This window comes from Acomys minous (genome assembly GCF_964271855.1).
Source record: "Acomys minous genome assembly, chromosome: 16".
NCBI lineage: Eukaryota > Metazoa > Chordata > Mammalia > Rodentia > Muridae > Acomys > Acomys minous.
In genome coordinates, this window is record NC_140498.1 from 69753451 (window position 1) to 69777442 (window position 23992).

The 23992-nt window shown below is 53.5% G+C and overlaps 2 protein-coding genes across 5 annotated transcripts in view; one reads left to right on the plus strand and one right to left on the minus strand.

The window, feature by feature from the left end:
- Positions 1–23992, plus strand: part of CHLSN (cholesin) — a 103596-nt gene that overhangs the window by 41696 nt on the left and 37908 nt on the right. The window contains exon 1 of one of the 4 annotated variants that reach the window (XM_084764275.1): positions 16503–16791. The exons of the other annotated variants lie outside the window; for them this stretch is intronic. Coding sequence (XP_084620401.1) covers positions 16786–16791 — 6 coding nt within the window. The 5' untranslated portion in view covers positions 16503–16785. Of the gene's footprint in view, positions 1–16502; positions 16792–23992 lie in introns of those variants that run through there. 4 annotated transcript variants of the gene reach the window in all.
- On the minus strand, positions 6842–16950 carry LOC311587447 (uncharacterized protein). The gene is given in 4 exon segments (XM_084764267.1): positions 6842–8444; positions 16055–16061; positions 16064–16197; positions 16844–16950. Coding segments are annotated over 4 exon segments (1158 nt in total). The 5' UTR covers positions 16866–16950; the 3' UTR covers positions 6842–7449.

The following is a 23992-nucleotide window of genomic DNA, read 5'->3' on the forward strand; positions in this document are numbered from 1 at the left end:
ACCATTGGTCGGCTGCCCTGTGCCCGAGTGCGTCGCCTCCTCCTGCAAGCCCGCTTAGAGTCTTTGAGACATGTATTTTCGGAAATGTACAGATCTTTAAGTAGAGTTCCATTAAAAATAAAAGTTTTAATGGAAAAATACTAAGTCAAGGCCCCTTCGAGCTGTAGAAGCCCTGATTGCATTGACGTTTCCTCGTCTGAGCCGCACAATAAAGAGCCCTCTGCCTTTGGTCCTTCAGTGTATTTTGACTTGACCAACTTATCAAGGCAGGATGACGTCACCATTAAAAAATGCCCATGACACCATCTTGAAAGAAACAGATCATGAACAACAACAAAAAAAAAACCAACCCCACAGTTTCCTTTTGAATTAAATAAATAAAACAGAAACCCAAGCCTTGAAATAGCCAAGACGTGCCACTTAAAAATAGCTGCTCCCTTAAAAATTCTCCATTCTCGCAAAGCCCATGCTCAGGGTTCCATGGTACTGGATCACCAAGAGGGCCTTCATGGCCTTCTGGGTTCCTCGGGAGGCCCCTGGGGTGCTCTGACGTCATGCACAGGTGCACGATTGGCAGCTGAGATGTCGGGGCAGTGTCTTACCTGGACCCCAGCCTGCCTACCCTTTAATGTACCACACAGTCACATCCTATGTCCGTCTGCTAACAGACAGGCAGGACAGGACCGAGGCAGGGGGATTTCTGCCTTCGGACCTCCGTAGGTTTTCGTGTCGCTGAGGGATGAGAGAGACTTTGAAGAAGATCCTGTCCATACAGTGGGGAGTCTGTCCTTTGATGAGGTCTTCCTCCATACTCTCCTCACAGAGCTTTACAGTAGTCTCAGGGAGCGCTCCTTCAGAGCCGGGCTGCCTCTGGCCTTGGTTTCTTGACAGAGGACAGAGCCTGAGGGACACAGCGTGAGCGTTTGCAGGAGAAGGCAGGGCTGGTGGCTGGGCCTGGGCCAGGGTCTTGGCCGTTCACCAGCCATGCTCATCCTTCCTGACCTGCTTGGCCTAGAGTGGGTTGGACATTTGCGTGGGTTCCGCAGTATGCTCTGCGCATGCGTCTACAGTTGTTTATAATAGCCTTGTGTCTGAGGAACCCACCCTGGCAAGGAAGGGCCGGGCTGCTGCTGAGAGGAAGTCCAGTGTGATGGGCCCATGCCTGTTCAATAGACAAGGGAATTGGTCCACCTATGGGGAGCAGATGCCAGTAATATAGAGCCATTTGCCTTCACATTCATAAGCCCCTCACAGGAGCTCTCGGCACACAGCCCAGTCATCTTCCCAAGGCCCAGGTCAGGATCCAGAGTGCCTGCAGGGATCCCTAGCCCCGCCAGTGCTGCTCATGCCACGCCCACCCCACCCCTCCCCCGCAGGCACGCCCAGATTTCTCTCTCTGGGTCATCCTGCCCTCTTCCACAACACAGGCACAGCCCGAGCACCTCATGGGTCTAGGGTCACCTCTTGCCTAACAGTAAGAGCCCTGGGGGCGTGGGGCATGATGCCAGAGTCTGAGCAGGGCCAGTGTGCAGCATTGCCCTCCCCCCTTCCCCACTCTTCAGTGGTCACCTTGGACATGGAGATGACATAAGACAGCTCTGCCAAGGCCTTTCGACAGGGCTGCCCAGCCCTTTGACATTGTAATCGCCTCCGAGTATGTCGGGCACGTTCAAAGCTATTCTGGGACACATGTGGCCCATGGCTGCAGGTTGGACCCACAGACGTTAGGCTTTCCACTTCCTTTCATCACAGAGGCCACCCTGCCTCTTAGACAGCAACCTGCTAGGAACCTTGAGTGACAGCCATTTATTTGAGTCAGCCATCAATGCTCTTGGCTCTTCTGGTCTTCCTTGGGTCCCTACCAGGGAGACGGTCTGCCAATCAAAAGCTCACGTGACTTGGTTTGGCCCTGAACTGTCGAGCCCCGTAGGTTGGGAAACACAGCACAAAGCTTCGAGAAATGTGCCCGCGTGTTTCCAATCTGTAACACTTACGCATTTTGTGTATGTGTTTGGTGTTTATATTCTTGTGTGCTCATGTGTGTGAAGGGCAGAGGCCGATGCCCAGTGTTTTCCTCAGTCGCTGTTCACCTTATTTTTTGAGATGAGATTTCTTAGTGAACCCAGAGCTTGCTGAATTGGCCAGGCTGGCTAGCCAGTGAGTTCCAGGGGTCCTCTTGTCTCCCTGCTAGCACCGGGGTTCTAGGTATGTGGTGCTGCACGCAGCTTTTTATGTGACTGCTGTGGATCCGAAGTCAGGTTCTCACGCCTCTTTCTGAACATCTCCCCAGACCCAGTTTGTGCATTTTTCTCTAGTTGTCCAGACTGGGGGGAGGCAGGGAGCTGCGGCCCCTCCCTGGAGATGTCACTGGCTTCTAAGTCTTTGGGACAGTTAGCACTTGACTCAAATATTCAAGTGTTTAGGAGGTTGAGAGGCAGGCATCCTCTTTTTAAAGGAAGAACCAGAGCCGGAGAGGCTGAGCACTTGCCTGGGTCCCAAGGCAGCCAGGGGCCAGTCAGGGCCTATCAACCAGAATGAGAGACCAAGGCTGAGCTGGTCCCGCAGCACCCTGTCTGCTCACTCTGGCCTGGAAAGGCTGTCTTGTCAGGCTCCCCAACTCCTGAGCCTTCGCTCAACTCGTGAGATGGTGTCTGGGATAGCCTTGCCTCAAGGGGGATCCCCTCACTCAAGTTCCAGGAGGACCTGGCCTGGGGCCATGGGAGTGGCCATCTCCATGCTTGGGGGCATCTGGGTGCTGCCGTCCTGGTCCTCATCCTGGTCCTCGTACAGACAAGCATCCCAGGTGCACACTGCAGGTGCCACCCCGATCGATCTGGGGCTGCTTCCCAGAAAAAAAAGGCAGTTCAGTAGCCTTATCTTCCAATGTGGGAAGGAATTTACAGCCCCAGGAAGAGTGTCATATCCCTGCCCTGCAGCTGCCCCACCCCCACCCCCACCCCCGCCACCCCCTCCAGCACTCAGAACACACAGCCATGTGGCTGTAGGGAGCGGTTTCGGTAGCTTCACAGTGTTGACAGCTGGGCCCCTTTCACGGTTGCTGGGAGCACTTTGATTCCTGGAGAGTGCTGGCAACCACAAGTGAATGTGTACAGCTCAGGGTGCAGATGAGGGTGGAGGGGGGCCCTGAGTATATTCAGGGGGGGGCGCCGCTGACGGTGGGGAGTGGTAGTGGAGTGAGGCTCTGGAAGGAGTGGTGGGGGTGCGTCCTTGTTCACAAGTCACAAGCCCCTTGGGCTCCAAAGGAGTCTCTCCCCTCGCGTGATCAGTTAGTTCCAAGTCTCCTCCTTTTCAACACTGAGAGTACCTGTGCCCTTGCCCTGGGTCGGAGCACTCAGACCTGCATTGTGAGGTGTCCCTTTTGCTCCCCTTTGCTTTAGATTTTCCACTTGGTTCCTTCAGTAGAAAGACCCTTCCTTGTTCTTAGTAGTTATCAAAAGGTTATGACGTAGTGGGTATATATGACCAGGTCTAGAGACAGAGAGACAGAATCCTAAGGCCTAAGGCCTAACCCTGTCTACGGCCTGCTGGGAGGACTTTGGCTCAGGGACTTTTCCCACAGGGCCCTGGGGCAGCCTGCCGCCTCTTGCTGCTCCTGCACTGGAGCCCCTCCCCTAGTCACTAAAGCCCCTCCCCTAAGCACTGGAGCCCCTCCCCTAGCCACTGAAGCCCCTCCCCTAATCAGACCTCAGTGGTTTTAATTGTTTGCCCCTCCGCTCCATTTTTGTTGTTTTTATTGTTGTCATTTGTTTTGTGTTTAAGACAGGGGAGGTGCCCTTTTTTTTCTTTTCTTTCCTTTTTTTTTTTTTTTAAGATTTATTAGCTGGGTGTGGTGGCACACACCTTTAATTCCAGTACTCAGGAGGCAGAACTCTTTGTGAGTTCAAGGCCATCTTGGTCTACAAAGAGTCCAGTACAACCCGGGCTGTTCCACTGAGAAACCCTGTCTCGAAAAAACAAAAAACAAAACAAAACAAAAAACAAGGCTGGGCGTGATGGCTCATACCTTTAATCCCAGCACTAGAGAGGCATAGGCAGGTGAATCGCTGTGAGTTCAAGGCCAGCCTGGTCTACAAAGTGCTAGGACAGCCAAGGCTACACAGAGAAACCCTGTCTCGAAAAACCAAACCAAACCAAACAAAATAAAATTTATTTTTTTTAATACAGTATTCTGCCTGCATGTGTGCCTGTCTGCCACAGATGGTGTTCTTGACCTCTGAGCCATCTCTCCAGCCCTAGACAAAGTCTTTTTAAACCACAAAAGCCTAGGTGTGTAGAGAGAGCACAGTCAGTAAAGTACTTGCAAAGAAAGCCTGAGTTTGATCCCCAGAACCCATGCACAAAAATCAAGTGTAGCTGAGAGAGGGCTCAGCAGGCGAAAGCTTTTGCCGTCACGCCTGACGACCTGAGTTAAATCCCTGGGCCCTCAAGGTAGAAGGAGAGAACCTTCTACAGGTTGTCTTCATATCTTCGCATGTATGGTGTGTGTGTGTGTGTGTGTGTGTGTGTGTGTGTGTACAATAAAGAAATAAGTAAATAACTATCTACTTAGGCATATGGATGTTTTTGCTTGTATGCATAGCTGTGCATCACATGTGTGCAGTGCCTGAGGAGGCCAGAAGAGGGCGTGGGCTACCCTGGAACCCTCCCACACCGACACATGCACAGAGTTTCTCTTGGTACAACCCTGGCAATCCTGGAACTCACTCTGTAGACCAGGCTGACCTTACAGAGATCCGCCCACTTCTGCCTCCTGAATGCTGGGAGTCCACCATCCCCACAACCCCTACCCCCCACTTCCGACTCCCAGCTCCCCTGAAACTTTTTAAAGTCAGCCATGGTAGTTCCAGTGCTAAAGAGGCACAGACAATGGATCCCTGGGGCTCACTGACGAACCAACAAGTAGCCTAATAGGAGAATTCCAGGGGAAAAGGGAGGCCAGTGAGCTGGAGAGATGGCTCAGATATTAAGAGCACTGTCTGTTCTTTCAGGGAACCCAGATTCAGTTCTCAGGACCAACAATGGCCACTTACAACCATCTGCAGTTCTGGGGTGCCAATGTCCTCTTCTGGCCTCTTCAGACACTGCACACATGTGATGCACAGCCACCTATGCGGCCAAAACACCCATATACAGACAATAAAGATAAATAAACCTAAAAAAACAAACTGGACACTTCCTGAGAAATGACCCTGAGGTTGTCTTCTGGGCTACACAGTATAGCTGAAAAATCAGGATGCGGCCATCTGAGAGCCTCCAGTGCACTTTTTGTGGTCGGATTTCTAAATACACTCCTTGCCTGGAATGCTGAGGGGCTTTGCAAGTTGAGAGCTGCAGCTTGTCCTGTTTCCTGCTTTTGTCCTGGGATCCCCTGCTCCCAGTGGCCTCAGCACACAGCTCTTTTCTTCTGAGCCACGTGCTGTGGTCGCCAATCGTGGCAGGTATTTATAAGCTAACTTAGGGACCTCCACATCTGCCACGGGTGTGAACGTTGAGGGAATTGACCACGAGCCACTAAAAACCGGGGCAAAGGTAAGAGATGACTGTTGTGACACCAAGAAGACCCAGTGTGCAGAATTTGGTCCTGACTGGGTAGTGCCCAGCATTGACAAGCTTCCTGCCTGAGGCATCCTCTGGGCCACACAGCACAAGAAGAACATCTTAAGGTGAGCGGGACAGGCTGTGTGTGTTCAGCGGAAGGGACAAAGACTGGATTTGTGGACAGGCAGGAGAATCAGTATTGTTGGCATATGGCACTTGGGTAAGAGGGTACCACATGGAGAGAGTGCCCCAGAGCGTGCATCGCAGTCAGCTCAACTCTGCCTACATCCAGTGTACGTGCTGGTCTCCAGGGCTGGTCCAGGGGCAGCTGATGGCTGGCTGTATGCTGAGCCCAGTGATGTCTTGGAGTGTGGATGTTTAGTCAGTTTTTCTTTGCTGTGGCAGCATAGCTGAGGCTGGTGACTTACTTCATAGAGAAGGGTGGTGTTTGTAGCTCACAGTACAGGCAGTCCTGCCAGCTAAGCCTCTGAGAGGCCCTTGCTGGGTTTTGTCACAGCGGGTGAAAGCCTAGCAGGGGCAGGTGGAACTGTGGCTGGAGTAGTGGGAGCTGAAAAGATGGGACCACAGTGTGAAAGGATGAAGAGATGGACCATGGTGTGAAAGGACGGGATCATGGGAGGAGCTGGCGGTGAGAGCACACTGGACATAAGAGATCACGTGCTGATACAGAAAGTCTGAAAGAGGCCAGGGAGGGGCCTGTGGTCATTGTCTACTGGGCTTCTCCTCTTAAAGACCCCTCACACAACCTGGCCACTGGTGACCAGGCTTCCAACACAGAGCATACTGGAGCTCTCAGCAGCTACTGTGACACCATTGTCACTGGATAGAAACCAGCTGTTTCTGTGACCTTCCACTGATGAGTGAGAATCTCTCAACACTCCGTGATTATGGCAGATGTTTAAAAGGTGTATTTGTGTTCTTTAGAACTGTGTGCGTGCATGCGTGTGGTGTGTGTGTGCGCGTGTGTCCACAAACATATGGGTGCAAATACTCATGGAAGAAAGTATTGGATCCCCCTGGAGTTAGAGTTACAGGCAGTTGTGAGCCATCTAATGTGGTTGCTGGGAACTGAACATGGGTCCTCTGCAAGAACCCAGAGCACTCTTGACTGCTGAGCCAACTCCAGCCCCAGTGATGACAGATTTTTAAATTTTATTTATTATTATTATTATTATTATTATTATTATTATTATTTTGATTTTTCGAGACAAGGTCTCTCTGTGTAACCTTGACTACCCTGGACTCTCTCTGTAGGCCAGGCTGGCCTTGAACTCACAGTGATCCGCCTGCCTCTGCCTCTCAAGCACTGGGATTAAAGGCGTGCGCTACCATGCCCGGCTAAGAGATTTTTTAAAAAGGCAAATCCAAAGAAGATTTTTTGGCAGGAATTCTGTTGCCCAAATTCTCTGGCACTTGAAAGCCAGCTGGCAACAACTGCGTAGGACTAGAATGTAGCATAGCTATAGACGGAGAGTCAAGTGAGATCCTGTCTCAAGAAACACAAACATTCAATGAGAACGGTGTTTTATTTCCACAACGCCTTTCCTTGCCGTCAGATGGGACTATTGAATGGAGGATGGTGCCCAAGCGGGCAAGGTGGTAATATGTGGCCATTATAGTCAGGACATCCTCCAACAGACCCATGGCCTCTGGTCAGCCTCTGTACCCATGTCACTGTGTCCCTCAAGTTGTGACTGTGGGTCTCGGAAGAGAAACTGTCTTGTTTTGCATAGGTTGAGGTGAATACAGGCAAGCTAATGTTCAGTAAGGGCCTTCCAAAACACTTGAACCCGGTTCAAGCTCTCTGCGAAGGCAGTCTTCCCTGAACACCAGGAAGGGGTGTGGCCTGTGCCAGCAGGCAAGCCCTGTCTAGCCCCCTACTCTGTTCAAGGGCATGCTGTTGTGCAGCCCCTGCCTACATCGCTGTGTGAGGCGCTCAAAGAGGCCCAGCAACCCGAGTCTGCACGGTGTGTGGAGGAGGAGGATGGCCACCGAGTTGATACAGCTCTCTCCGGACAGGACCAGCTCTGCGAGGTTCATGAGCAGCTCATCCCTCGGGGAGCCCACATCCTTCGACAGCTTCAGCCGGGCCCGATGCAGGAGGACCGCATTGAAGAAGAGTCTACAGGCAAACATGTTGAGAGCCACGGCCAGTACCACCCAGCGCCCAGAGTCTGTATTATCCCTCTGAGCAGGTGCCACCCGCCAGGCTGGCTGTGTGGCACGCAGGAAGAGGAGAACCATCTGGAAGCTCAGAGCAAGTGCGAAGCCCAGGCTGAACTTGACAATCTCGTATTCGGGCCATGCAGTCAGCGGATCCGCCTGGCACATGGTAGTTGTGTGCAACTCCCCAAATGTGCCCAGCAGGGACACTAGGATGAGCGAGCTACAGACAGCACAGCCCCCGATGGCAGCGAGGCTCACCACAGGCCTCGCCAAGAGCCGGCAGCCCGAAGATCCCGGCAGAAGGGACAGTTTGAGCATGGCTCCCTGCAGGTGCTGGGCTGTGAAGTAGCAGACGTTGGAGAAGAATGAGAGTGCTCCGCAGCCCAGGTGTGTCGTGTACATGTAGTCGGGCCGGCTAGCAGCATTGAGGGACAGTAGGGTCGCCAAGATACTGGTGACCGTGAGGCCCGCAAGGAACCTGTCCAGCACCCCCAGCCGAGTATGGCCCCGGATGAACACGCTCAGACTGAAGAGCCCCGTCACTAGGCTCAGTGGGACACACACTGCTACATACACATGCGTGCACCTAGAAATGACGCTCTGTGCTGCGATGACGTCCTCCACAGCTGGGGACACATGGCTCGGGTAGCGGACCCAGGACATGTTGTGACGGTCCATCTTCAGGAGAGCTGTCAGACCTGCAACAGAAGCATATGCTTTGTCGCCACGTGGCCTGCGCACGTGACTGACCCAGCAAGGGACACCTGTGCTACTCAGGGACAGGGTTTCCAGAGGGTGCCTAGTGTCAGCCTCTGGGTGGATGGAGGAAGGATGTGAGGGCCCAGTCTTGGTGTCAGGAGCAAGGGCTGAGGTTCAGATGACTCCAGCAGGCCTGGTGTTAAAAGGTGCAGGATGAAACATGAGAAACCCCAGGCACCCTAACCGCTGACCCACAAGGACCCCACTGCCTCTCAGCAACTAACAGTGGCCTTGGATCATGGCTTTTGGCAGCAGTCTGTCTCTCTAGAAGGGTTCAGCTAGTGATTCCCAGGAACAGGGTTCTAGGGGGCCCCAGCACTGAGTCCCCCAGCACTTGCTGCCATTGCTGGGGACAGGCAGGCCTTTGTATTTGAGATTCTGAGACATTCTAGAAGATTCCAGCCAGTTTTGACCTTTGAAGGGACCTTGTTCTAAAAATCGGGGTAGCATGTTGTGGAGGCGGGGATGTCGTGGAAGCTCCCTGGGGTGGCCAGACCTCCTGCCCTATTGGCCAGAAATCACTTGGTAGCTGTAAATTCCTGGGCAGGCCATTAAATAAGGATGCTGACAGCCCAGCGCTCTGCCGGCCCATCTTTGGTAAATGAAATAATTTTGTTTCCATACAAATGGCCCCTTCCTCCCTTTAAAATTTAACCAAATAGTAGTGGAGGCTAGGAAATAGTATTGCTGTTTATTCAAAGGAAATGGAGGGTGATAAAAGTGGAGCCATAATTTTAATGGGGTTCCTGAAGACTGGCTTAGCTCCAGAGTCTGCTTTTGTTTGCTCTGAAGACGGCCCACATGCATACATTTTTGTGTGTCTGTGTGTGCGTGTCTCTGTATGTATGTGTGTCTGTGTGTTTCTGTGTATGTGCGTGTGTCTATGTCTGTGTTTGTCTCAGTGTGTATGTGTGTCTGTGTTTCTGTGTGTGTGCGTGTCTCTGTGTGTCTCTGTGTGTGCGCGCGCGTGTGTGTCTCTGTGCATGTGTCTCTGTGTATGTGTCTGTGTGTGTGTATCTGTGTGTGTGTTGGCCTGGGCTGGCTGATACACACAGTGTGTTTGCCTCGATGTACCTGCTCTGTACCCAGACCGAGGTTTTGTGTAATGCTGTCTGACTGGGGAGGTCTAGGAGGAGTTCCGGCATTGCTCGCGGAAGTAGATCACGGAGGGCTCACTTTGAGCGTATAAAGCCCAGCCCACTTCCACTTCGCTTTTCCTCTCCCTCTCCTTGTTTCACGCTTGGGGTTCAAGGTGCCTGCTGCTTGCTGCCATGCCTCCCCGCTATGATGTCTAAAGAAGCTGTGTTTTCCTACAGTAACAAAAACCAAAGGCTACAATAGCTGTTGTGTTTACAAAACACAGAGGGAGATCCTGCATCCCTTGCCTGCAGGTTCCTGACCAGACAGAGAGACGAGACAGAAAAGGTGGGAGCAGCAGGGGAGGCGCCGTGTGTGGAGGAGGATGGAGACGGGCAAGGGGGGGGGTCTTCTCCCTGCATGCATTTATAGGCAAGAGTGCACAGACCTGGGAATGCTTTATGCTTGTGGGTGTGTGCACGTGAGTGCCTGCAGAGACCAGAGGGGAGCGGGGGCGTTGGTCCCCTGGAACTGGGGTTATTCAGGAAAAGCAACAAGCACTCAGCCAATGAGCCAGCCCCAAGTTCTTTGCTTTTATAATTTCATCATCATTTAATTTTTAAAATTATTATGCTTTTTATGTGCGTGGTTGTCTTACCTACATGTGCGTCTGCGTACTATGTGTGTGGTTAGTGCTCACTGATGTCAGAAGTGGGTGTCGGATCCCCTGAGACTTAAGCTACAAATGGTTGTGAGCCACCATGTGGCTGCTGGGAATCGAACCAAGGTCCTCTGAAAGAGGAGCGAGTGCTCTTAAGCCAGCAAGCTGTCTCTCCAGCCCCTGTAGTTTTTTGTTGTTGTTGTTGTTTTAACTAATTTTGAGCACTTCCCAGTGCATACTATTATTGACCCCAGTCACCAAGTCACTCTCTGTACCTTGCCATCCTCTTCACTCAGTCAGTCTTCAGACCCAGAGGACAGTTCTCTCTGGGTGACCATCCCTGGCCCCGTGATGCCGCGATGGACTTGACTTTGATGAGTATGAGGTGTGTTCGGATGTTTACGGCGCCGCTGCCGCCAGCCAGCCTTTGCTACTCCCCATGGGCCCGCGGGCTCCTCATCGTATCTGTCTCTTTCAGTCTAAAAAGACACAGCAGTGACTGTGATGGCTTCCAGCTGCCAGTGCTTACAGAGCCAGCGGCGTGGAAATGAAGAGTCACGGCCGGGCCGGGAGGAAGCAATTTGAAGTCTGTCTTGTCAGGTGGAATGGGAAGTCGTCTTGTGATCTCTGACCATGATCTGGAAGCAGAGCTGCTGAGCAGACATCTGATGTATCTGTGCAGCCACTCCATGCCTCATGTGCGCGGTGTGCTGCTGGGTACCGCGTCTGTTGACATCCATCACCGAGCATCCCTCTGGCTCTGCCTCTCTCTGGCTGTGGCCTATCTCTGGTCCCCAGCTGCTGGATTAGGGCGGTGCCTGAACTTGCCCCTCACCACAGACTGTGTGATCTCATTCACAGAGAAAGAGGCTGCATGCAGGCTGCCACCCATGGTGGAGGGCCCTTGCTCAGGTCCCAAGTGCTGTAGCCAGGACATCTTCTAGTGCCATCCGGGCCCACAGAGAGTGGTACTCTGGCTTCATCACCTCAGTTCTTGGGTGTCTCAGCCTTCCAACTATGTACTGGGTACCAACGCCCCTTCCCGGCTGGGAGTGCGAAAGAAAAGTATTGGTTCCTGAGAGGTGGACACTGGTGTTACACAGCCATGCTTGGGGGCTCTGCTTCCTGTACCCAGCCCTGCTCAAGTTGAAGGTTTCACAAAGGTGCTTTTGTCCCTTGGGACCTTGGGAGTGGATGGAAACCCATGTAGACTAGACGAGCACGTCTCCCTCGCTGGCCCTCAGAGTCCTGTCCTGCAGACGCCAGCTAGGGGAGGAGTAGCCTAGAGCTTTCCACTCCATGCAGTCCGACGTCCCGGTGCACAACACATCCTGGGTACACCTAAATGCCCTGCCACCATCCACAGCCCCGTCTTTGATGATGTCAGGAGGGTCCAGCCCTTCTCGGGAGCTGGAGTCACGTACTTTCAGACCTTGCCAGCACCTCGGGACCACCTGGCCCCTCTCCCAACATGTTCTATCTACCTGACAAGGTCACTGAAGCCCCCTGTCAAAACCTTCCGCAATCTGCTCTTCTCTACGCAGCCTTCCCCTAGCACCCCGTGTCCTGGCTTTCTCTGTGTGTAGCCTTGACAGTTCTCAATTCCCCTTCCTCCCCAGTCAGCCCCAGATGAGATGGAGAGAGGGCGAGAGAGGCACCAGCGGGGCTGCACAGGGCACCCCGCCCGAGGTTGGCTCCCAGCGTCCTCTCACTGGGTAATGCTATGCACTAGTGATTTGGCGTACTTCTCTCTGACAATGCACTTGGACCTCCCTCGGCTCATAGGTGGTAGGACAGCCATGCCCTGCTTTAGTTTGCCTGGGACAGCCTGGGAGTTAACACCACTGACATCAGAGCCTAGTTTAGCCAAGAACTTGAACCTCTCCCTGAGGCCATTTTAAAGAATCTGTAGAAATGACACACACTTCTTGGCAGGCACTACCTTGGATCTGTCTGGTCACAGCCCTTGACACAGCTTCGTCACTGACTGCCCTTGGCACCCAGCCCCAGCAGCCATTTGTCTGCTTTATCTCCTGCAACTTTGACATGTCTCCCTTAGCACTTGGTAGGGCTCCGTGTGGAACTTTCAGGACTTGATTTCTCGTGCACACAAGGTGCCTGCCTCCCTGGCACTGTGTGTCCAAGTTGTCCCTGCCTGCCCCACTAGTAGTTTCTTCCTGTCGCTAAGAAGCGCACACAGTGTTAGGCAGCAGCTCTTACATAGTAGCTCTCAGCTCTCCCGTGTAAACACTTTGTTTTTGTTTTTGTTTTCCCTTGGGCGGATATCTGAGAACGGGGTGGCTAGGGTAGCCACAGCATCCTACTTTCCTACCGCTGCCCAACCCACCTTCTTAGAAGAACCTAGAACAATGCCACAGAAGAGGGATAGACACTCCATGGACGCATTTCAGGCTGAGAACCTAGGGCCTCCGGAGCCCTGCAGAAGGGCTGCCAAGGTCAGCTCTGTGTCCCTTGGGAGCTCCCCGTGGCTAGCGTCTGAGAATGCTGTGTTCCTACAGTGGCTCTTGGCCACCACTCTGGAAATAGCCCTTTAGAATGGTTCCTGGCAGTGTGGCCCCTCACCCAGTGCTGCCTTGGGGCGGGGGGGGGGGGGGGAGAAGAGTGTAGGGGGCACAGCGCAGGGCATTTTCTAAAGGCCATGAGAACGCTTACCAAGCCCTCCCCACTCGGGCACGCGATGCTCACTGTCCAACCCACTCGGGCACACGATGCTCACTTTACAGATCTTTCCAGCGGGGCTCACACGGTTTTGAAACAGCGCAGGTATGACATAAATGTGTGAGATTGTGTTGTGTGACCCACAGGTGGGGTGGGTGGCCTTATGCATTTGTGGTATACAGCCGGTGAAGCGGCCTCAACATACTGGCCAGAGGCACAGGTCACATAAGGATTTCCTGGCTCCTCGCTACCTCCACAGCCTTGTCAGTCTCAGACTGAGCCTTCTGAGGAATCCCAGGTTTGCTGGGACACCCCGCAGACTGCCAACCAAGGGCACAGGAAGCCCGCAAACACAGTGTGTGAGACTTCCGAGGTGGACAGTGGGTTGAGGGAACTGAGTCCTAAGCTGCTACACAGAAAGCCGGAGTTGCCCTGAGATACGGGTTCCTGTGAGGGACCCACTGTGCTCCGCCCCGCTCCATCCCCTCAGCTGTCTCCTCCTCCTGGCAGGGCTCAGCCACTCTAGCCTCGGCTCTGTAAACGGTTCCATTCCAATCTCCTGCTCTGCAGACTAGGGCGGACCCGCTGGTGAGTCATTGTGTCTGTTTAGCATACATGGCCTGATGTCCTCCTCCAGCCCCTCGGCCAGCCTTGCACGGGAGGTGTGGCCTTGGAGGAGAGCTTGAGCTATAGCATGGTGGTGTGTAGAGCCAGCGAGGGGCCACCAGCCTCAGACCTCCAGCCCAGGGATCTGGAAGGGCAGCACAGGACACATTGACTGTCGCAGTGGGCAGCATGGGCCTGTCTGTCTTTGTCCTAGTGGTGCCAAGGCTGTCTGTTTCTATATATGTCTTAGGAACTGAAAAAAATTACCCTCACTAAGCTAACCATAGAAGCAGTCTCCTGTTCGTTTTTCTCGAATCTTCCAGATAAGGTACCACGTGCCTTTCGTCTAGGGTAGATGTGTGTGCATACGTGTACCACCAGGCACATGAACATGCAAACACGCATACACACGTGTATATCCAAGCATACACCAACACACAGTGTGCATGTGCACATACCTTGGTAGATATGCGTCTGGATACAGAGAAACATGAACGTGTACATGCCAGGCACACCCCATGTGTGCACACACCCACCCAGGCACATCTTTACAAACAGGTACGCATATGGGCATATACCAACATAAACTGTGTGTGCACATGCACACATATACACAAACACTGGCCTCTGGGAGCCTCAGCACACCTCCTGGCCCCCGTGTGCTGTGGGCCAGTGACCAGTGCTGCCCAGCTGGGCAGACCTGCCTGGCCTCACACTGGCTCTGTGCTTCCTCATGGGCCTCCCCTCCCGGCGTGCCCCTCAGCCTTCTTTCCAGGAACCCTCGTGCACTTCCTTCCCTGGCAGCGTATTAAATGGGGGCACTCTTTGTAGTTGCTTACTTAAGGCCCGTGCTTTCCCAGCTTCCTCCTCCATGAGCACCGGAGAGGACAGGGGAGGGATGGACCCAGAGCCGGGGAGCCCTGCGGCCCTGGGGGGCCTCTGCATTTGCTGGCCATCTGCCTTACGCACAGTTGTGTGAGCCCCTTTCCCACAAGGCGAGCTTGGGGAATGCCGGGAAGCAAGCTCCCCACGAAGTGCCAGCCCTGAGTACTGGAGCTGACCGTCCCTGACCCCACGTGCCACCTGAGGCCCTCAGCTGTTCTGAGATCCGGTAGCTTAAATAGCTACTTAGGGCTGTTGAATAGAAACCCACGAGATGCCCGGGGCTAGACTGCATGATCCAGAGTTCCCCACCCCCACCCCCCCAAAGCAGGATTTGCCTGAGATGCCAAGCAAGGGGTTGAGCCTTCCTGTGTTGGAGGGCAGGGCTGAAGTAGTTGAGAGGTCACCAGGAGAGGGGTTTGATATTTTGTGGCTTTAGTCGCGGTGGTTCTGTGAGGATGTGCACGGTCACTGGGGAGGCTGCCTTCAGACTAATTGGGGGGCGGGGGCATTGTCAGATGATCAGCCCTTTTCCTGCCGTTCCTCTGCAATACCTGGTACCCTAGCAGGGATGGCAAAGAAGTCTGGCCTGTGCCGCAGTGGCAAGGGCTTCTGAGAGGAAATCCTGGTGGGTTCTCTCTGCATCTTCCTCCGTGGTCCCTCCTTGCTGGTCCTTCCTCCAGCGGCAGGTCCTCTAGGCTCTTTTGGCCAGCTGCTTGATGGCAGGAGGAAAGTTTTCGGCCAGCCATAGCCAAAGAGGTGAGGCCCAGCCGAGGGGACAGGAGGGCAGTGGAGTGCTTGACCAAATCAGCACTTCAGAAGGCGCAGCTTCTGTCTCCGGGGCCCAGTGAGCCATCAGCACTACAGCTGTGTCCACACATATCTTTAGGGAGGTAGGCGATGCAGCGGTTTCCCCTTCATGGCCGTGGTCGTGGCTCTGCTAACTGGCCCCACGGAGGCACCGTAGAGCATCACTGGGAGAATATGAGGTCTTAGGAAGTCAGCCGACCGACCGCGCTTGGCAAGGCATCCAACCAGCGACTCTCCTTGCCTTGGCTTACAGAGACACGTACAAAGCCCACCTTGTGTGGAGGTGACGAGCCTGATCGCCCCAGTTTCCAAAATCTCCCTTCCTGTCCCGCCTCACCCTGCTGCAGTCAAGCCAAAGGAGTCCTCTGTTTTTGGGTTTCATGCCCCCGTGCAAACACACATTCCAGATGTGCCCACTACAGCGCATTCTCTGTACGTGTTCTGCCCCACCAGCCTCGCTCCACACCCCACCCCTACCCCACTCCCAGAGCTGAAAATCCCCCACATAGCAATTAACCTGACAGGATAGCCCTGCTTGTGTTCGCTCTCCTTTCTGACCGTCCTCGGACTTTTCCCCTTTCGCTGTGGGAGCCGACCGGAGTCGCCATTTACCCTTCCTTCAGGAAGAAGCTAGATCACCTTACCAAAGGCTGCAATTCTGTTTTACTGAACGACACTGACCTGTACCATGGAGGAATCAGTGTCACAAACTTGCCACCGCTGTGAATGGCTCCTGGGCGCACTCACTGGCAAGTCAGAGACAGGAGGACAAGCTGGGTAGACAGGGCTTGCTATCTCCCCAGGACACTCAAAAAAAAAAAAAAAAGCTCTCACCTGTGCCAGGCCTTGGGGTCCACACAAGTCTCTGTCAGCAGTAGGAGGCTGCCACGAGGCTAGGGCATGCTCTGTGTTCATCCAGTCTCCCCTCCACTGCTCCACTCTTGCCAAAGACAGGCTGGCACAGACGCCCACAGTTCCTAAGGAAAAACAGGATTCGGCCTGGAGTCGTCCAAGCCACACACTATGTTTAAGCGGGCTATGGTTGGACCATGTGACCTAGAAGAATCCAAATGGACCTATGTCTGAGGTGGAGGAGTGACGTGTGTGAGTCTGAGGGATTCCAGAGCTTTCTTGCAGAAGTGTGCTGGCCACTAGCAGGAGGTTCCTCCCAGAAGGCAAAGACATTTGCAACCTAAAATAGGAGCTGACGCCCCACCCAGCGAGGAAAAGCCCTCCCAACCAGTGCAGACCAGCGCCTGGAGCCTTGCCACTTGCTTGAGGATCTCTCCCCCTCTGTCCCCGACACCGGGTAACTCAGGACAGTGAACACTCCAGCCTGGATGGCAGGTGACACCAAGCACTCCTTACTACCCTGCGTGTCAGTGGCTACAGCTGCACCTTGGGGTTGCACTGAGAGGGGCTGTGCCTGGACGTGATGCCAGAAGGCACGTTGGCTTGCTGGTGTTTAGCGTCCTCTCCACCAGGCCTTAGCCTGGATGCCATGATGCTGGCTGGGAGGAGTCCTGAGCGGAGATGCCAAGTTCGGAAGGGAGGACCCCAGCCAGATGGAGGTAAACAGCCTGGGGGGGCTGCTTTAAAATCTTAAAATGCAGTGGTCTTTACCTGCACTCCCACCCCTGTGCATGCACACGTTTGCAGTGTTGCGGACTGTTCATGCGTAGCATCCGTCACAAGCTGCCCTGGTCTCGGCGCTTCCGTCAGCCTCCTGAGTGCTCCTAAGAGCCATCCAGCGCTGTATGCGGGCCTCTGGCTAGGTCCTGTGTTGCCTGCTGCTGTTTGACTTGAAGGGGGTTAGGAAGCCATTAACTGGGAACCTGGACTATTTCTTCTACTTCTTTGTGGTTTTTTGTTGTTGTTGTTGTTTTGGTTTGGTTTTTGTTTTTGTTTTGTTTTGTTTTGTTTTAAGACAGGATCTCTCTGTGTTAGTTAGCCTTGGCTGTCCTGGACTCACTTTGTAGACCAGGATGGCCTCGAACTCACAACGATCCGCCTGACTCTGCCTCCCAAGTGCGGGGATTAAAGGCATGAGCCACCACGCCCGGCTGGGACCTAGACTTCTCAAGTGCATTTTCAGCCCTGGATGCCAGATACTGCCCGAGGGAGGAAGAGCCTAGTGGGAGAGAAATCTGAAAAGGCCCTAAGGGCCGAGGCCTCACCCCAATGGCTTCCCTCCTCTAGGACAGTCAGTCCCCCTCCCTTTCCCCCTTCCTACCTGGTGTGTGATGAAGGCAGCTGTCAACCACGTCACTGCGCTGGCCTCCTGTATGTCCCCTTCCTGGCCACGAGTTCTACTGATTCAGCTCCTGGACTCTAAGGCTGGTGGCGCCTCAGAGGGCCGCCCTCCACTGCTTTTCTTGGGGCCACTTCTGGTACTTCTGTATTTGACTCCAGTCCTCAGTGCTGCCACTGACTGTGTCCTTCCTAATGGCCTTTGGCAGTTCTGCAAAGCACTTTTGTATTGTGTCACTCCTGAGAGTGGTCCCTCGCTTCCTTGGTAGGATGCAGCCAGAAAAAGCATGTGGATTCCCTGGGCTTTGTCCCACTGTGTGAATGCCTGGGCCCTCTCCTGGGGATTAGGCAGGGCACAGAGCTAAGGTGGGGACCCTGGGGGGCGGATGGTCCCCTTTCCCATAGTCTGTTTTCCTACTTCTCTGAAACCCGCTGATGTGCCCTCTCTATGTCATATACCCTGTCCCCTGATGAAGGGACAACCCTGTGTTGTCAGTCTTCTTCCAGAGCCATCTTCTGCTTGTCACAGAGAGGTGTTTGGTAGCACCTCCAGGCCCAGTGGGAGGAGGTCCTGCAGCTCAGCTTGAGCTAAGGTAAGGTAGTGGCCAGCTAGCCCGCCCCAGGCTCAACAGCCCAGACACTGGAATCTCATGGGGACTTTAGGGCACAGAGGCCACTCCCCAAGCCTCTGTACCTGCGTGTCCTTAGGTGCCCATGCTTCCTGCCTCGTGCAAGTGGATTCTTAGGATGAGCACAGAGATGTGGGACAACCCTGGCTTTTGTGTGTGCCTGCAAAGACCTGCTGCGGCCTCTCTGTGCATTGACGGTCGTGTGATCTTTGGAATCCGGCACCCCGTTTCCAGGTGTTAGTTTCCTCTTGCAAAATGACTGATGATAGCACCCATGCTCAGGTTGGCTTTGGGTGAGCTGGCATCCCCAGAAGTGTGACAGAGGAAAGCAGTGTTGGCTCCCCTGGGTGGTTCTGTGAGTAAACTGTGGTTCCCATGGGTGTTGCAGGGTCCCCAGGCATGAACTACTTCCCCATCAGACTTTCATCCTTAGCTCAGTGACCACTTCCTTTGTGTCAGTTTGTGAACCTTGCCTAAGCTTGTGATTGCCTGGATGGAGCCCTAAAGCTCTGGTCTGAACTTTTGCTCTGACCCGGGAATAGAATTCAGGGAGATGTGACTCTGGAGTACAGCCTCTTGCTGATGCACACATTCAGGAAGATGTGCATGCTGTCGTGGGAATTCAGAATTCAGGAAGATGTGGCCCCGTATCACATGCTCATGCTGCTATGGGAATACAGGAAGGCAGGTTCCGTGTTGCATGCTGCTGTGGGAATACAGGAAGGCGTGGCACCCAGGTTACGTGTTACACCATGCTGTGCTGAGGACCCACACAGCCCACAGGCCTGCCTCACCAGGAGCCCCCAGCACCAAGGGCAGAGTCTGTGCTGGGTCATCAGGAGGGGAGGGACACTGAAGGTTTGCATAGGGTGGGAGGGGGCAGTGGGTAGGTGTACTTCCTCCCCTCTGTGCCCCCCCACCCTCGTGACCTTCCCCTCCCCTCCCCTCATTTGTTCATTTCCCTGACTGAGCCTATGCTGAGCATGATGGCTTCCGCCTTCCTCCCTGTCTCCTTTTTGAGGATACACCTTGTTTTTCCGTTCAGTTGATTGTTTTTGTTTTTGAGACAGGGTCTCACAACATAGCCCTGGCTGCGCTGGAACTCACCACGGAGACCAGGCTGGCCTCCAACTCGCAGTGATAGATCTGTCTCTGTCTCCTGAGAGCTGGAATTAAAGGCGTGTGCCACCACCCTCAGCAAGGATACACTTCCGTGTCACTTGTACTGTGATCACGTGGCCACAGGCCACAGGCCACCTGGGCAGCAAGGTGGCCTCAGGCTTCTTTGACTGTACCAAGAGCTGGGGGAGTGGGGGAGGGGGAGCTTACAGGATGGCCCTCCTTCCCACAGAGACTCAGCAGGTCAGTCACACAGCCAGGTGGTGGGAGCAACCAGAACAGCACCTCTGTGTGTCTGTACAGCCAGACGTCAGTCAGCATGAAGAGGAATCAGGTTCTGGCACACAGCAATGTGGGTGGTCCTTGAGATATCACGCTCAGTGGGAAAAGTGAGACCCAAAATGGCACATGCCGAATGATTCCACTTGAGAAGAGACAGAGCCCAGGGACAGAAAGCAGACAAGGCTTCTCCGTGTGTCACTTCAGACTGCATCCACAGTGATGACTTTCTGATCCTCTGGACTTTGCCACATCTTTACATTTTAAGCACAGCTTTATCTGGCGGGGGTGAGGGGTGGCAGTGGTGGGGTGTCATAATTCTGCTAGGTTGGTTATGTGAGGCACATGGACAAGGCTGGGCACCGTCACCAGGCTCAAGTAGGAACACTGTCAAGTTTTGTAGCTGCCCGGTGGCTCACCCCAACCCTCTGAGCCCCAAGGCAGCTGGAACGTTGGTCTTGTGGGTGTACGGGGTGGGCAGGGATTCCGTGTGTCTGAGCCGTCTTGTGGGCACCTCCTGCAGAACACACTGCCAACATTTGTTCCTGAAACTCTGGTGGCAAACAGGGCTCTTAGGTAGCAGCTCTAAGTGACCCCCCCCCCCGCCCCTTTGTGCCTCCTTTTCAGTGCCTCTCTCTATGACCCTGCAGTTTGGAGAGTTGATGGGTATTGGACGTTGCCATCCAGGAGCCTATGGAAGGAACCAGTATGTGGTCCAGAGACTGGCCTGGGGTGGATAGAGGGTGAGCTTGCCACACTATGTCATGCTGGCTAGGGTGAGGGCCAGTGACTGCTAGGACTTTGGTCTTCCAATGTGGAAGCCCCAGGGGTCAGGAGGACAGGTTCCTGGAACGGCCTGTATGGATTTTTTTTCCATGGTGAGGCTTGGAATTGGGACTGAGGATTGAAAGGCCAGTATGGATCCGGTCTTGGCTCCTGCTGGGTACCAGGGCTTTGTCCCTAGTGCTTCTCTGTTGTGGGACATCTGTCCTCACTGTGCTGGCCTTGGCTCTTCTTCATCTCTGCTTCCCCCCTGCCCCCTCCCCTCATCTGTCTCTGGTGTCTTAGCTGTCTGGCATCTGTCCTCACTTACAGTGACTCGGGCACACTGCCTAACAGGCTCTTTTGGCCCGAGTACTCACACTTAGGGGGAACAAGCTATCCCGTGTCTTGCGTACCTGGAGCTAGGCCTCGCCTGGTGCAGTCTGTGCAGGCTCGGCCTGGGGTCTGTCCTGGGCCACTGTGGCTTTCCCACCAAGTGCTGTAGACTGAACCTGCCGAGGATCCCCAAGGGAGTGCTGCCCACATCGGGTTGTATCCCCAGTATAATACCAAGTGATCACCTGGCTGGCTCTATGGTGATAGCTGTAGGCTCTTCCCAGGAGTTTTGGGACAGATTTGAGGCTGACAACACCTGGCTGTCTATAACCTTCAACTCCCCGTCCTCCTGCCTCTGCTCCGAGTGCTGGGGTTAGAGGTGTGCACACCTCGCTTATGTGGTGCTGGGATTAAAACTCCTGGCTTTGTGCATCCCGGGCAAGCCCTCTGGCAACTGAGCCAGGTCCCAATAGTTGTTTGGTTTATTTGGTTTTGTAATTTTTGTTTCGTTTTTATTTTTTGAGACAGTTTCTCTATGTAGCCCTGGCTGTCCTGGACTCGCTTTGTAAACCAGGCTGGCCTCGAACTCCGAGATCCGCCTGCCTCTGCCTCCCTGAGTGCTGAGATTACAGGTGTGTACCATTGCCACCCAGTTTTAATTTTTCTTTTTCTTTTTTTTTAAGATTTATTTATTATTATGCATGCAGTACTCTGTCTGCATGTATACCAGCAGGCCAGAAGAGGGCATCAGATCACATTATAGATGGGTGTGAGCCACCATGTGGTTGCTGGGAATTGGACTAAGGACCTTTGGGAGAACAGACAGTGCTCTTAGCCTCTGAGCCATCTCTGCAACCCAATTTTCTTCTTCTTCTTCTTCTTCTTCTTCTTCTTCTTCTTCTTCTTCTTCTTCTTCTTCTTCTTCTTCTTCTTCTCCTCCTTCTCCTTCTCCTTCTCCTTCTCCTCCTCCTTCTTCTCCTTCCCTTTCTCCTTTTTCTTCTTCTTTTTCTTTTCTTTTTAGACAGGATATCCCAGGATGGCCTGGAACTTGGATCCTCCTGCCTCAGGCTCTTAGAGGACTGTGCAGGCGTGTGCCATCATGCCAGCTGCTCCCTTGGCTATTTGCAGTTCGTGCTCACTGCCAGATGTAGAGCGTCCATCATCACCCTCCTTTCTCGCTCCCTCGGCATCTGATTGGTGCACATCTCCGTGGACTCCTGGGCAATTTGGGGGTTTTAATGCAGTACGTTGTAATTGTTCTGTCTTCCCCTAATGCCGCTGCTGAGGGCAGTGGGGAGCTTGAGCCAGCTCCTGGGTGCTGTGGATATGGACTTGGTCCTCCAGCTCTGCCTGGCTGCTTCCTGTCATGGGATGTTATGGAACTCTGAGTTTTCCGAGAAAGCTCGTTTAGGGTTTTGGATTATTTAAAATGGGGGGTGGGGTATGTGATGATGGTGGTGCGCATGTGCGTGGAGACCACAGATCAACTCCCAGTGTCATCGTCAGAAGCTCTATCCTCTTCCTTTGAGACAGGGTCTTTCATTGGGCTAGTGAGACCCAGGGATCTAACTCTCTCCACGGCCCTGTCATTGGGAGGGAAGACACGTGCTTACTACCTCAGGTGGTGTTGGGTTTTTTTTTGTTCTTTGTTTGTTTGGTTGGTTGGTTGGTTGGTTTTAGTTTGGTTTTTCGAGACAGGGCTTCTCTGGGTAACAGCTCTAGCTGTCCTGAAACTCGCTCTGTAGAGCAGGCTGGCCTCGAACTCACAGAATCCACCTGCATCTGCCTCCCAAGTGCTGGGATTAAAGGCATGCGCTACCACTGCCCAGCTACTCCTGGTATTTTTAATGTCAGCTCTAGAAACTGAGTTCAAGTCTTTGTGCTGCCAAGGCAAGTGCTTTGCAAACAGCCATTTCCCCAACCCCAAGAGCCTGTGCAGGTTTTGCTCAGCTTGTACTGAGCTTGGCGTCTCAGACCAGCTACTTGGACCTGGGCTCGTCTTGCCACTCCACCTTCGCGGGCTGATTTCATGTCAGCTTGATGCAGGCTCCAGTCATCTGAGAGAAGGGAACCACAACTGGGAAAATGCCTCCCAAAGATTGGACTCTAAGCCAGCCTGTAGGGCATTTCCTTAATTAGCGATTGATGGGGGAGGGCCCAGCACACTGTGGGCAGTGCCATCCTTGGGCTCCTGGTCCTGGGTTCTGTAAGAAAGCAGGCTGAGCAAGCCATGGAGAGAAAGTCAGTAAGCAGCACCTTCCACTGCATCTGCGTCAGCTCCTGCCTCCAGGTTCCTGTCCTGTTTGAGTTCCTGTCCTGAATTCCTTCAGTGATGGACAGTGCTGTGCAAGTGTAAGTCCAATCACGCCTTTCCTCTCCAACTTGCTTTTGGTCATAGTGTATCCTCACAGCGGTAGTAACCCTGACTAGGATGCCACCCTTCGCCATTCCCTCCTTTTTAGCGAAAGGACGTGGGGCTACTGTGTCACCTTTCCCTGTCCACCTCCTTTCCTAGCTGTGGGCCGAGGGCCTCTAACACATGCCTGCATCAGCCATGCAGCCTGAGTCAGACACAGGGAATCTCAGGGTGAAGCCACGGTGTGAGCCCACGCATGCAGAGCCCACAATCCTGAGTTGTCTGCACCCATGGCTGTTTCTCACCACCTCCAGCTTGTTGTACTGAAAGCTGCCTTGTAGCTGCACGTGGTGTTCCTGTGTGTAGTTGCAGCCCAGCCCCTCCTGTGCTGTGTTGACCGTATCAGCTACTGTTTCACGGATGCGCCCTAATTGTCTCTCAGGAAGCAATTTAAGGGAAAAAGGGTGTAGAGCAATTTTAATCCAGCAACATGGCTGCTCTGGCAAGGGATCACATGCAAAGACCTTCTAGGTCTGTGTGATCCGCCTGGAAGGCTACTACACTCTGTCTGGAGTGCAGACAACACCCTAAACACACACCTTTAATCCCAAACAGTGAAAGTAAGGTTAGTTTATAGAAGGAAGCAGCCATGTTTGAAAGTGACTGTTTAGTTGAGGGGCAGACAAAGTGTTGAATCAGAGGAAGATTTGACAGAATAGGATACGCCCAACTCTCATGAGAACAGCACCGGAAAGAGGCTACTTAAGAGAGCGCAGGGAGAGGCAGCGAAGTGGAGTTCAGAGGCAGTTTTTACTGGGACCGTTTTTTACAGCAACAGATGACAGAGCAAGCCAGAGAATAAAAAAGAGCCAGAAGCTGGACGTGGTGGTGCATGCCTTTAATCCCAGCACTCGGGAGGCAGAGGCAGGTGGATCGCTGTGAGTTTGAGGCCAGCCTGGTCTACAAAGTGAGTCCAGGACAGCCAAGGTTACACAGAGAAACCCTGTCTCGAAAAACAAAAACAAACAAACAAAAAAAAAG